The 14,283-nt window shown below is 52.5% G+C and overlaps 1 protein-coding gene across 1 annotated transcript; it reads left to right on the top strand.

The window, feature by feature from the left end:
- Positions 1 to 11,375: 11,375 nt before the first annotated feature.
- On the top strand, positions 11,376 to 12,410 carry CTHT_0022770 (uncharacterized protein; the record flags this gene model as incomplete). The annotated part of the gene is made up of 2 exons (XM_006692680.1): positions 11,376 to 11,381; positions 11,439 to 12,410. 2 exons carry the CDS (start codon positions 11,376 to 11,378, stop codon positions 12,408 to 12,410), a joined length of 978 nt encoding a protein of 325 aa, XP_006692743.1.
- Positions 12,411 to 14,283: the final 1,873 nt, after the last annotated feature.

Genomic DNA, 14,283 nt, shown 5'->3' on the forward strand with positions numbered 1-14,283 from the left:
AATTCCATTAACGACAGATAGGCTGGTGATGAGAGTTGAAAGGCGATTGAGGAATCCCGGGCCGGAAGAAATGTCAGCAAGCCCTACTAAGTGTCAATCCGCTATGACGAATTCTCTTCTTCCATTGTTCACTGTCATCTGCGTCGGCAAGTAATGAATATATTAGACAAAAAGATCTGTCGCACGAAAAGCAGCCGACGTCAACACCCAACACCGAGAGCGGCAGCATATTGTTTCCCGCCCTTGCCGGCCTGTCAACTCAAGACCACATAGGCAACTTTGACAGCAACATCAAATTGCCAAGCGAGCCTCAAGCGAGACCGTTGAACAAGTCCAACGCCCAACGGATATGAGGATGCGGCACGGCACGGCAGAGGCATTCCGATGCCATCTATCTCTATTTCCCTCCGAGTCTCTCTCATTGACAACTGCCTTTAACGCCGCCGCGGCCGCTGCCGCCGCAAGCTTTGCCCATTCTGCGGGATGAAATCATGATATATACAATAAGCCTACATTGACGTGGGATGGGCGTGACGTATCCCCTCGACAAAGTTTGGAAACGCTCGCTCGGCTATCTCTCGCTTGTCGCGCAGGTGACCAGCGAGCCAGCGAAGCCCAATCGAGCCCATGCCGCGCCTATGCTCGGTCATTTCTGATAGGACGGCTCAACGTTGGCTTGTGGGTGTTCAGCCTGGTAGGCTAAAATTTGGTTTGCACTAAACGTTAAGTAGAATATGTCGACGATCGACAAGGGATGCCCTGGCTTCAGGATGATGATAATGATGACGGTGATGAGGATGGTAGAGTTCCTGTTTCTGGACTTGGCTATTTAATATCATCTATCTACTTCTTACAGGAACACAAAGGCAGACAGACGGCTTGCCGCGCGGCCGCGGAGCGGCAAACGACAACGGCATTGAGAAAGCTGCGGCTTCGGCCCCTTTCATAAGACATCTTGGCTGTAGTTGTTGTTAATGTCGAACTGTAAAACCAACTTGCCGCCCGCCTCTTATTATGGATAGATGCAGCGCCGCACTTTTCCGAGCCGTGTGACCTGTCATAGTGAGATCATACGTGTGAAGAGTAGGCAGAAGCACAAAACCACACATCCCATGCTACTCTGCGACTGTGGTGGCTTGTGGCATCGGCCCGAGTCGGTTGTATCCGTAGAGAACAGCAGGTTCGAAGTGGATTCTCCCATGGCTTTGAACGCAACGGTTCATGTCACAATAATTTGAGACAAATACATTGATGGGAGGCCATAAGTTTACCTGTAAAGCTATGGCTGCAGAAGCATGGACGGTAAGTGACTGAGTTTTCATTTTGCATATGAAATTGATGAGACTTGAATCATGACACTGGTGCATTGAGGATATGACGCCGAGATGAAGAGACCGACGGAAGTATGTATTGAGACCTGCATGAAACAACACCGTTACCATGACAAATAAGGGGCACATGATGCCAAACATACTTCACCTACCTACCTACCTGGGTAGTGTATGAGCAGTAACACAAGGTCGAGCTAATGAGCTGCCCAAGGAGACGCGGAAAATTCACACTCCCCATGACATTCCGCCTTTCTTGATTCCCTCTCTGCCATGTACCGAAAGCCCAGTCCCAAACTCGGTTCTTCTCTCCCGAAAGCCACCCAACCAAGCAATAAGCAGCGTCTTGGACGTAGCAGCACCAATGCTTGCGTGCACTAGCTTAGCATCTTCCATCACCAGCCGCAACCAGAGATCCAGGAGCATTTCCTCCTGCATGTTGGAACCCGTTATGCCTGTTGCGCTATAACACGACAACCTTAGAGCATTGATATGCATTGGGCACCGGTTGGGAGCTACCGAGGATACATTACAGTTATATGATGCGATGAGGTACATAATTGTGGGCATAGATCCCAGGGGACGAAAGCAAAGGTTACATTGGTGCTGAGCAGTGGGCGGCTATATCAAGGAGTCGTTAATTCGGCGAACCACATCCGGCGTTGCGTTTGCCGAGCCTTTCGCTTCAGGACGGCCACACTTGACCCTTCCAGGCAAGCCGGCAGCCGAGCGAGGCTGCCAGTGCGGCGGCGGCGGCGGCGGTGGCGGCGGCGGCGACAGATGGTGACTGGCCGAATGATACAGAGCGACGCGAGTAGCACATAGCCATACATACATACATACATAGGCGCGCGTGGGGGAGCCACATACAATCTTGGCTCCTAACGGTCGCCTGCAACCTACTTTATGTCCTCTGCTTCATACAAGACCTACACTACCTACCCGTTTTCCTGGTGCGAGCAGTCTCGTAGCTCCGCGATATATTGCATTGCATGTTGCCGATGCGCCTGCCGGCCTTATTGGCTGCAGGACACGTACCTGAGCTGAGGCCCTAGCGCCGTCGAGACAGGCAGGTGTCTCCTCTCTCCTTGATTTGCCCTTAATAGCCGGCTTATAGGACCCTGTATCGACGCCTTACCATCGCTTGTCCCATGTTTCCACATATAATAGGTAGCAAAGAGCCTTTCCTCGGCTTAGCCCTTGAGTGGCGGCCCCTGAATAGCTTTGCGATGCAATCCCCCAGCAGCCGGCTGCATTACGTCGACGACCCCTTCACAACCCCCTGCCAGCGGAAGATGTTCCTATCTATCGGTAATCGCCGTATAGTAGCAGTTGGAGTTGTAATGGCTTGTACTTGGCAACGTTTAGGTAGCTAGGGAGTTAGTACTGCTGCTGTAGCATGGCACAACGTTGTGTCGGTGATTTTCAAGCGAAAGAAAAAGCAGGGCACAAGGCAAGCAATGGTTCTGCCGAAAATGTGATGCCCACATGCCCTGCCAATTGCCGGCCAACTGGGTAACAGTGACAGCCGCCACCACAACGTCACCATTCCATACCTATACTCCGTAGCCAACCACCATGGCAAACACAAGCAAGCTACAACATAGCATGACAGTAAAGGCGGTGAGGGAACCAGCCTCTCATGCCGAACATAGTGTATTCCCTCCGAGCGGCTATCCGAGCCATGCGCCGAGCCCTCCCTCCGTCCTCCGAGGGTTCCGGGGTGGCGTCCGGGGTATGTATGGATGTGGATGTGTTTGACGGGGCTGATGCTCCTCCAGCCCCAGACAGGCGGATTCGGTAACCGGGTAAGGTCTTTTAGCCACCCAAACACAGAGCGCGACAGCAGGTCCGCGTCTATATGCCGATAATGAAGGGCCGAAGAGTGCTGCTGTTGTGTGAAGACGAGCGTGTGGCTGTCTGAGAGGGCGAAGCGAGACAGGCTGTCAATATTGCCGGGCGGAGTCTCGGCTTAGATAAAAAACTCCCTTTGTGAGGTCGAATGAGACAGGAACACAATGGGTTGTCATTGTGGGCAGTCCTGCAAAGCTGTATTCAGTGAGATGTTGCAGAGAGAGATATTGAATCGAAGACAAGGCAAGGCAAGGCTGCCCAGTTCTAGGCTGACAGCCTGCTTCCAGCAACTGCTCTCAAAAACTTCAGTCCACTTGCGTCCACTTGTCCGGCAATATCTCTCAAGCACCAAGCTTCCATCATCAGTACGCAACCCACATCACAGGGCCTCAGCGCCAGCACCGGCAACCGCTGGCCTGCAGCAGCAGAGTGTCAAACAACCTCCAAAAAGGAATGTCTCATGCGTCGACCATCGCTGGTCTCATTCCACCAATCCGTGATCCATCGTCCCCATTGAATGGAACCCCAGACAGTGCGATCTCGCACGTATGACCAACAATAGAGCTGTCACTTGCCCACTTGGGAGCTGTCCCCGTCCAAGGGTCCAGTGAGACGTCGAGCCGAGGCGGAGGGGCCCCACCCTTAGCTGCTCATCAGCCGGGGAAAAACACCCAGCCAAAAACCAGCGGCACCCCAAGCGATACGCTTTTTTTATCAGTCGGGGTTGGCTGTGGGTGACGGCGTGGTGTGTGTCGTGGTATGGGCGTGCGGGCTTGGCAGCCTGGGCCGAGGGTGTGCGCGCAAAAGGAACTGCGAATTAGTGGATGGGATGGGATGAGGGGGAGGGGAACGTTCACTTTGGCTTGGGGAAGGGTAGGGTTGTGAGAGGGGGAAAAAGGCAGGGAAAAAAAAACTGTGTGTGTGGGGTCACGTTTTCCCCCAGGGTTCATTGATCAAACAAGAAAACAAGATGACAGGACCAAGACGCTCAGACCACTGCATGTTGCCTTCTGGCAAAACCTTGGAACCGACCGTTTTTCACTTGCGCTCACACCCTCCATGACCCCCTTTTTCTGATCCCTCGCTTGGGAAAAAGCGATGAAACCCTTTTGCGCGAGGCACCCGATGTGCCGGTCCAAAAGCAGGGTGTTGCTCCGATCAGACTTGGGCAATCCAAACTTTGTAGCAGCAGTTACGAATACGCATCCAGGTACTCCCACGCGCGGCGACTGTGCTTGGTTTTGGCGATTGTGATGTGATGTAATGCATGAGGCGCTGATGAGGCTCCAGCAATGCATTGGATAGCGATACAAGCAACGCTCCTCCATCTCCAAGGTTTCCCCATTTCCCATTTTTTTCACTCCAGATTTTGCTGACAAGGGACTCCTCTGCTTGTGTCTCGTCGTCCCCCGCCACATCGGCGACAATAAAAAAGCATCCAGCCAGTTTTTCAACGTCCAATCTCGGCTTTCCGATCAAAAACAAACAGCGTCTAGTTTGTTTGCTGGCTAGAACGTATCCTGTTTACAGGGGACCAGCGAGAAAAATTATCAACTTCCACAGATGATGGACAAAAACTGTGGAGATGTCGATGATGGCCTCGGCGATATATCGAAGTCCCGAAGACCGAAAGAGACATTAGATGGCTGACTCGTCGAAAGCCATCGGAGAAAGCAGCGATTGCTGGGCAGACAGAGGTAAACTCGCACCCGAGTCCTTCCGCTCTACCGCTGGATCGGGAGATGGACGACTCCATCCATCAAATCGGTCGGCTTCTTTGCGCGGGTTCAATCGGCCAGTGGCCAGCCAGCGGCTAGCAGCCTGCCCAGCCTGCCCAGCTGTCGGCTTGGGATGGTATGGGATAGGGAGCTGGCGGTCAGTAGGCCAGCATGTGAACGGATGGATTCCATCCCACCCCCAACAGGGCGAATGAGCAAAAAAATGTGGTTTGTGCCGAATTCCGTTCGCGGCAGCGGCCGGTCCTTGGCAGCTGTCATTATTTGACAACCTCCTAAGTCTTGTGTGCTCTTGACGCACAGCAAATCGAAGGCACGGAATCCCGTTCGAAGCTTTCAGCTCTTACCTCACACACTTCTTGGTCAGCAATGGAGGTACGTAGCACTCCGTAACCCCGTAGCTGAGATGAGAGGACGTTCGATCTCTCCGACTCTCACTCTCTTACCCCTCTCCATACACATATGACAATTTCGTCGTCGTCTTCTCCTCCCGTCATCATTCTTCCTCCTCCTGTATAGGAGCTAGCCTATTTCGGGCAGCTCGCGCCATTGTCGTCGAAACCATTGATCTCAACCCTGAATTTCCTGTTCTCTTTGATCGCGCGATGGCGATTAGCGCCATTGGCATTGGGATGAACCTATCCCAGGTCCAGTGGGCTCCATTTTCAGGGTCCTGGGCTTATGATGGGAGCGGAATGCGGGGTTGTGGACCAAGGTCACACACGTCCCGTGACGGGGGCAGAAAAAGTCGAGAAAAATGGGAAGAAAGATGACGTTTGTTCTCGGTTCTATCTCGGAGAGCGACGATCGTGCCGCGGCAAAAACTGAAAATGCCCCAAAATGTCGAATATGTGGACTTTACCCACTTTTTCTGTTGATGCTTATTGATATCAACAGTTGCGGTGTTGCTGTACCTATTTGCGCCTGTCCTGTCTCAACATGCAGAGCCGATATCTCCAGATTGCCGGCGGCACTGTTCCGCGGCAGAGATCTATGTACGGGCGGGTGCGAGAAAAAATAATGATGCCTTCAAAAATGCCTAGTGCTTGGGAACGCCCCCTTCTCTTCCCCTCGCAAACTGATAGTCCGCTGCGCCGAGCAGGGAGAAGGATGAGTTTTTGATCGATTTTTGTGCGCCCGTCGAACCATCGCCACCTTGCCATCTTCGACGTTGCGCTGCCTTCCGCAATCCCGCCCACGAAAATCAGGCGATTTGACATGCTCTGCCCCGTCCCGCGACTCCACTCTTTGATCGCCGACCTGACCTGGGGCCTGAGCTCTTGGCAATGGCCAAGCATACGCGGAGCGTAGCATCATAGGTAGTGTAGATAGCCATGTAGTGCACCCCATTATCGACATTTCAAGCTTTCTCAACGGAAGATATCGACATTGTGGATGTGTGGATTGTGTGGATGCTGGGTTACTTGTTCGTAACCAGTGCCATCTGCGAAACAATGCGGCTCGGCGTCCGCGGAACATTTTTGTGGAAGTAGTCATGAAATTGTTGAGTTCACTCGATGGAGCGAGGGCGGCGTTGATGTATTGCTGTGCTCCGTTCCATGTTTCGTCCCTTGAGCTGTGAAACGGCATCTGGTCGATCATGAGAATGGCAAGCCGCACTTCTGTATCGCTACTGCGCAGACATGCTGTCTTTTGCCTGCAATAGTTTGTTTCTCTGCATGTCAGATCGATTGATTAACTTGCTCGTTTTGTCTTGGCCCTGTCTCCTTCGCCTATTTCTCTTGCATCGCCACGTCTGCAGGAACCGCCATCCGGCGGACAGGATTAGATATTTAGTCTATAGCGTCAGTACGGACAGGTGGGTAGCGACTAGCACTGTACATAGGGACGTGACAGTAGCCCTTCGTTAACGTCCGCGCGTCTCTTGGCGACGACGTTGGCGAGGAGCCGCGCATATCGCCAGCGCGGGGTTGGTTTACCTAGCATGGGTGTTTTGCGTCACCGGTCCCATGTCTATGCACACACATATCGGGACGGTGATGGAGATATTGCATATATATGGTAGCAATATCAAAAAGAAAAAGTTCTGGGTTACACAAGCGGAGGACCAACGCTACTGTCAACTTTATTGCTGGCTGCAGTCCCGCTTTTTTTAGGTTACTTGAACTCTTTCCTTCAGCGGCTTTGTTCGGTGCTGTTCAGTTTTGAAGTGTATACGGATTATACTTGAACCCTATATAGCGGTGACCATCCGGACCAGTGGGCGACCGTTACTTTTTGAGCTAAATCTGTACATGTAGGCAGCTAAACGTCCACCAAAGTTACGGAACGCAGGTCCCCTGCGAGCAGCCGTCAGTTAACTGTTGTTGGCGAAGCAGGGAGCGATTGGCGCTGTGCCGTAGGTATGTGAATGCAGGCTGGTAGCAGCGGCTCTGGTGGCCGACGCCACGGCGACATGTCTGCTTCGGGGCTGCTCCGATCCTTGATGGCGGCGCAATTGGTGGAAATATGTGGATGGGAACCTTCTCCCGTGGGACCGAGACGTCGTCAGCCTTGTATCTCTACAAGATCAGTGGGTCTGGTTTCGTGAACATGATCGGCCTTTTCTACATCGCACTTGTTGTGTCCCGCCGTCTTTGGACAATGACAGGTTTGAACTGTCGCACATTGACCAAACACATCATGCCTGGCGGAATTTCCTTATCCATTCCCCGTAGTAGGTAGGGCAGGGTGCACACAACAGTCTATTCAGGTCAGGGTCTTTTGTAAGCTGGTGTGTGGCAAGCGTTGAATTGAGGTGCGGAAAAGAGACTTTGTCTTAGTCATACTACAAATTCTTGTCCACAGCACAGCGTCGTGATGCTTGTGGTTTCGGCGCTACTGAGCGCAGATGACACCTCACACGTGACTTCGGGCAGTGGTTCGGAAGGTGGACACCGAAGGCGACGGTGTTCCTGGAGCCCTTTGACATCGCTTGGAAATGTCGAGCAATAAAAGGAATTTCTCAGCATTTGCGTGGCTGAGATAGCGGTTACGATCCGAGGCTCTGGACGTCGACTTTTGATTTTCGCTTCTGCCCTTGACCGTGGATCACTGTCAACCCTGATTCTTCGTTGCCTTGGCTAGAGGCGCCCTGGTCGTTCATCGTGTTGTCTGATTGGTCTCTGGGCTGGCGCTCCCACGAAGTCCACATGGTGTCCGACGAGGTGGTTCCCAAAAATGGTTCCGGGCCCTGTCAGTGAGACTTCGATGGTGTCATTGTCGATGTCTACACATCAGGGGGGGTTGGATAGCCACAGATTGAAAGGGCTGCCAGCAGCAAATGGGCTTGTAACGGCGTTCCCACGAATATGTACGGCGACGAACAAGGAAATCTCGGGTGCTTAGGGGGAGCATGATCTGCCTTTTGCAAGGCCTGCCATCGAGAGTTTTGTGCTTCCAAAGCCTCGTGTTTACCGATTCGATCAACACGTCAAGCGGCGCACAACGTCGATTTTAATCTAAAATTTGGGTTGCCAACCTGCAGCCACTCCCGTCGTTACAGAACCGACTGTCAGGATGCATTATTGGAGAGCTGGCTGTTGAAACAGACAGTGATGTTATGAGTGTTGCGGATAGATGCAGAGGTCGCCCAGCGTTTGTTACCGACGATACGGTCCAGTACAGTGGGCGTACGGTATCTTACCACATCCGTTGGCCCAGGAGCTTCGGCTTCAGGCAGCGCTTCCTGAGAGTTTTAGGTGGAGCAAACCGGACGGTCCACATGGCTGGGTTGCCGAGAAGCGACGTGCTGGGGTGTGTGACCAGGGGTGGCTGACGAGTTGGTGTCGTTGGCGTCAGGGAAGATGCTCCTGTCAAGAGGCCGGTGATTCTGATGTTTTCTGCTGTCACATCACGGCAGTTACAGCAGTGTTTTGTTCTGCGCGTACGGAGTACGTACGAAAGCGTCACAGAGCAGGAGGCATAGAACGGACGCTTTGAGAGTGTGTATTTTTGGCATACGGAGCGCCTATCACCGTCGATCCCATGTTTCTTGAAGGCGAGATGTTTGAGGGCTGCTCTTCATTCACGCTTCTGATGCTTCTGTCTGATGACTGACGGACGACCGATCTGCGTCCAACCGATATGGTCCATTGCTGCCGGAAGATCTGACGCGGCGCAATTCGAAACAAGGCCCTCATCGCTGCACAACTTCAATTTCAGTTCCATGAATTCTTCTGGATCATGGAGATCGGGAATTGGAATTTTGAATTTGAAGTGACTTTGAGGACGAAGCTTCATTTGGCTTTCTGTGCACAGCTCAGCTCCGATACCATGTCCTCATGCTCACCGCCTTACTGGGTAAGACAGATGCCGTGCACACAATCCGTATTCACAATAGAAGTCGTCGTGGCCTGTTATTGTTGCACTTCCGTTCAGGGAAATGCCGTATCATCGACACATGATGGGCTCGCTGGTTCATCAGGCGATGAAGGAGTTGCTGATGACAATGAGATGAAAAAGGGTCGCAGAATGGCAGGGACGGTTAGAAACGCCCCCACATTTTTCCTGTTTTGCAGCCATCTGGCTCGACTTGGCTTGGGGCCGTTTCGGTTAGCGTTCCGAGATCCTTGTCTGGCAGGTGCAAGTCAGTGCTGCTGTCCGACGACCTGGCAGCCTGGGCGCTGTGGACAGTCACTAACAGATTACACTTGCACCAAAGCAGCACAACAATTGAATCACTGGGTCGACCGGATCGCAGATCTGAGGGGGCCAATTGGATGGCGCCCTGAGAAAAAGCTTTGTGGCCAAATGCCGAAGAGTACGCAGCAGCCCTTCCGGCTCCCGGATTTTGTTCTGTCCTGTTGCTGCGTTGCTGGCGCGGGAGTATCCAGTATCCAAGAGTTGGAGAGTCTGTCGGGCCACTGCGAAAAAGCACGTCTGTCCCCGTGCATGCACTAGACGATGCGAACAAGCCATTAACAGCCAGAATTTTGCTTGTTTTTTTCGTACGAGATATCGTGGCTGGAGATTTGCGGATTGCCAGCCGTACGTACATACGGATGTCTGCCCAATTCCTGATACCCTGCACAGCAGAACTGGCTGACGTGCTCCCAGGACCAGATAGGTACGCTTTTGGCATCCCGGCCTGTCCCCTAATCTTATCTCTGAGGGGCCCAGTCATCCAATCTGGCCCAATCCCTCTAGCCCCAGCCCAGCCCATTGAATCCAACCCAATCTCCCCTGATTAATCCAGAGACGCGCTCGGCGATTGCATGTGATCGGGGCCTCAAAGCACTCCATCTGCCCACGGATTGCCGAGCTTCCTCAGTCGCGAACGGAGGCTCGCTGGCCGTTTTTTTGGGGATAAGTGGACAAAGCGAGAGTATGAAAGAGTAGGTATGATCGAGGCCACTGTTCGATCCTGCCAGCGGTACCTACCAGAGCAGGCAAGGCCGCAATGCACAACCACATCCTGGAAACTCCCGGTGTCCCGTCATCATGTCAAGTGGCAGGCTGCCAGTCCCTCGGCTCAGAGCAACCGGAAGCGGGTGGGCAGGGCCATCTGACGTGTGGCCGTGTGGACAGGTACACAACTCGCCGTACACAGGCCGCATAGTGCACAGCGTATATAAACAGATAAAAAGACCGTCCACGCATGCGCAAGACGGATCGGTACAAAGTATCGTGACATTAGCGAGCCATGGCGCATGCCGGGTGACGAATGCACTGCAGTGCTAGCACCGAGCAGGGGACTCAGAGACGTGGGTCGGCGCCGTTGACCCCACGCGATCGATGGCAGCTCCACACAGTGTTTCCTGGAGCGCGACTTGGAGGGGCGTATTGGAGCTTCGGTACATGGCCCCGGTGTCTCTCGCCGTGCAAGGAACAATGTGCGCTGCCTCCCCCCCCCCCTTCCCGGGAGGAAACACCATGGCCGAGGATGGGGAGCCCTTGTCAGCCCCGGGACGACGAGGGTGTCTCGTGGGTTGTCCTTGGGCTGTCTTTTGACCTCGCATGCTTCGCCGGTAAAGGAATAGTCGTTCCGCCCTTGCTGCCCCCTCTATCTCTTGTCATTCATTCCCATTCATACATATGGATGAGCCTCCCCTCCCTTCTCTCCCAGGTCTCAAGCTGTCTTTATATTGGCTGCCTGCTGCATGCATCTCTGGGTTTCCGACTCCCCATTGCTCACGACAGATCTCTATCTCTCGCTCCAGTCTCACTCACAGGCTGGTGATGTGTTGATATCCGACTACGACATCCTCAGGGCCCGAGTGCTGCAGTACACTACTAGAGACTCGCGGCGTTAGAAGGCATTGTTGAACATCTCGACACATTTGGGCACGGCATTGTGACAGGAACGACGACAAAACCCCTCTCTATCGGTCTCCAACTTTGACTCATCGACGACGCTACACATTCTGTAATACTGGGCCTACCTGATCGAGCCCCACTTTCGATTTGTTTTTTGCTTATTCGATCGGCTCTTATGACAACTACAATGGATTTCACAATGCAGGTATGTCAGAGACATGCGTTCTCATCAGTTTTTGAAACTCTCTAACTCAGTCTTCAGTCACGACCATACGCTACTTCTCTCTCGGCCCTCTGCGAGGTCGCCGTTAAGAAGCTCGACAGCCCTCCAACTCAGAAGATTTCCATTGCCGGCCTCTTGTGCGATGAAGCCCAACCGGCACCTGCTCAGAAATCTTACCACCCTCAAACACCCAGCATGAGCCCTCCATCAAGAAGCGAATCATTTCTGCCTCTACCCCAGCAACAGCAGCAGCAGCAGCAGCAGCAGCAACCCCAGCAGCACTTCAGACCCTGGGAGATTCAGAGCCCCACCAGCACATCCGAGACTTGGGAGACCCCTTCTCACAGCGCTTCCGCGACCACATCAGACCAGCAGCAACCCATTTCTCCCCGCACTGACCTGGTCCCACGCCGGATATCGGCTCCTCCTCCTCCCCCCCCTCGCCCCGGTTATGAGTACATCTTGTACCGTGGGCAGTGGGTTCAGAGCCGAAGCATGGCGAAGCTGCACAACCTGTCCTGCGAAGTCCGCAGCCCAGGCTCCAAGAGCAGCTCGTCGTCGGGCAGCCAAACCGGGGAGAAGAAGACGCGCAAGGCGCTGCCGGCACACGTGGTCGCCATGTTTATGACGTGGTTGTTCGATGACGATTTGTATAACTTGTCGTATCCGTTCCCAACGGCCGAGGAGAAGAAGATGTTCATGGCTGGTGGCGTGACCGAGAGCCAGGTCAACGGGTGGTTCATCAATGCTCGCCGGCGCTGCATCCGTGATATTATTGAGGAACTTAACAAGCAAGGCGTGCCCATCAAGCAACACAAGCATCGCCATCCACCGCCGGGCCACGACCAGCGAAAGAAGAATCTTACCTTCTCCAACGCGCTGCGCGAGAACAGCCTGTATGCTCAGCACCGTCGTGCCATTGAGGCTGTGCGTGCCACCCGCCGTGCTAGGAGCCGTTCTCCGAAGGAGAACGCCCTACCATCGCCCAAGTGGGAGCCGATCATGTGCTGAGTCTCTCAAAACCAGATACTTAAGCAAATGTACCTGAAAAAGGTGGCTTGGAAGGTTATTTTTCTTGGCGCAAGACATGCTAGTGTACATATTCATTTTTTTTGGATTACGGGAAGGTCAAAAAGGGGTAGTCGCACAGGAATGGCGTTTGGGACATTTGTTTCGGTACATACGGATACCTCTGAGCATCATCATGGGATTTTGCATTGGTACGGTTCATGGCCGGCGTTCAAACATTATTATACTGCATTTATCGGCATTTGTGGCATACCATTTGAACACTTGAGCATTTGGCATCTACTATTGACAAGCATTTTGTCTACTGTATAGTAACTGCCCAGTGGCAGAGAATGCATTCATATGACAGATCAGAGCTGAACAATTCAAATTGTGATATGTCAACGTATTATGAACTCGTCCTTTCTCTCTCTTGTGTCAAGGTGGCTGTTGTGGAACTTGAGCCCCTTTTGTTGATATGATCCACTACGCGTTGCCAGAGCGACCACGTCAAGTAGCCATTCTTCAGCTCACATCAACCTCTTCAGTTCCTCGAGGATAATCAATTCAATTATCTTGTTTGATTTAGAGACTAAACCTTTTGATCAATGTTTGGCTCATGAAGTTGGGCTTGGTTGCAATCTGTTTTGTCAGTAGAGCCCCACCTACTCTGGAATGCCTAGAAAGGAGGTAGGTACGGATTGCCTCTGACTACCCCTACCAAGATGAAGACAGGGACTTGAGATCGATACTCAATAAATTCGGTGACGAGAAAGCAATATGTTACTAGAAACATGGCAGTTACAGCCTTTCTGCCTTACCCCTCGTACTTCACCATCTCATGCTCCTCATCTGGTCATGCATGCCGTGTCACCGATGCTAACCGATTTCCCTATGCAGTTTTTGTCGAAAAAGGAAAGAGAACGGCGCCTTTCTCGCAGACTGAATATGCCACTGCGGCGTTATACTCACGATCGGCATATTGATCATATGTCCTTGTTCTACCATCACCGGACCAATCTAATGCATATGTGCAGATGTAGATAAAAAGGGGATACTGGCGAAGCACTTTGTGCAAAGAATGAGAATTGAGTGAAATAAACTGCCAAAAAATACAGGGCATATCGAGGAGACGATGATATGTTGTCGTGCTGTAGAAGCGGTCAAGAGTCAGACAGGTGCGCAAGCATCGGAGGCCCCGAGTCTGGTTCAAGCTGAGCTTCGTATTCCTTCCTGTCGAGGCAGCTCGAGTAAGATGCTGTGCCCTGGGCGGTCTGTGTAAGTGTTGCACTTGCATCAGCAGGAACATGTTTGTCTTCCTATCCTGTCTTTTGCTTACCTGTTTACCAACATGTTTGCTCTCATAGGTACCTTTTTGGGTTATTATGGGAAGAAGGCTAGAGGAAAAGCACCAGCGAAGTTTGTGGCAAACATACATTTGATGAGTCTACTTTACTTCTTGTTTACGCTCTTTGAATAGTGTCGATACGATAAGGCATCTACTAAGCCTACCTTTTCAGATGCAACTAGCCGGACGGAAATTTTTACACCTCCATGACCGACGATCATTAAGTGAATCCTCTACATGATAGCTCTAATTCACCATAATGATGGCGGCGAGGGTTCCTCAATTCAGCGCCGATTCTCTCTTCTTGATCCGGCCACTTCCTTTCCATCAAACATCAACTCACTTGCCAATACATCCCCACCAAGTGTCACGAGGGACAACCCAGCCTCACGCTTGTGAAACCTCGCCGCTTGTGCGACCTGCCATACCGAAAATTCTGATATGGAAGAAGCAGAAGAAGAAAAACACAGGACAGATCGGCGTCGGCGATACGCAGGCCCATCGCGGCAGTCATGTCTCAAGGGCCAC

Source organism: Thermochaetoides thermophila, assembly GCF_000221225.1.
Source record: "Thermochaetoides thermophila DSM 1495 unplaced genomic scaffold scf7180000011816, whole genome shotgun sequence".
Lineage (NCBI taxonomy): Eukaryota > Fungi > Ascomycota > Sordariomycetes > Sordariales > Chaetomiaceae > Thermochaetoides > Thermochaetoides thermophila.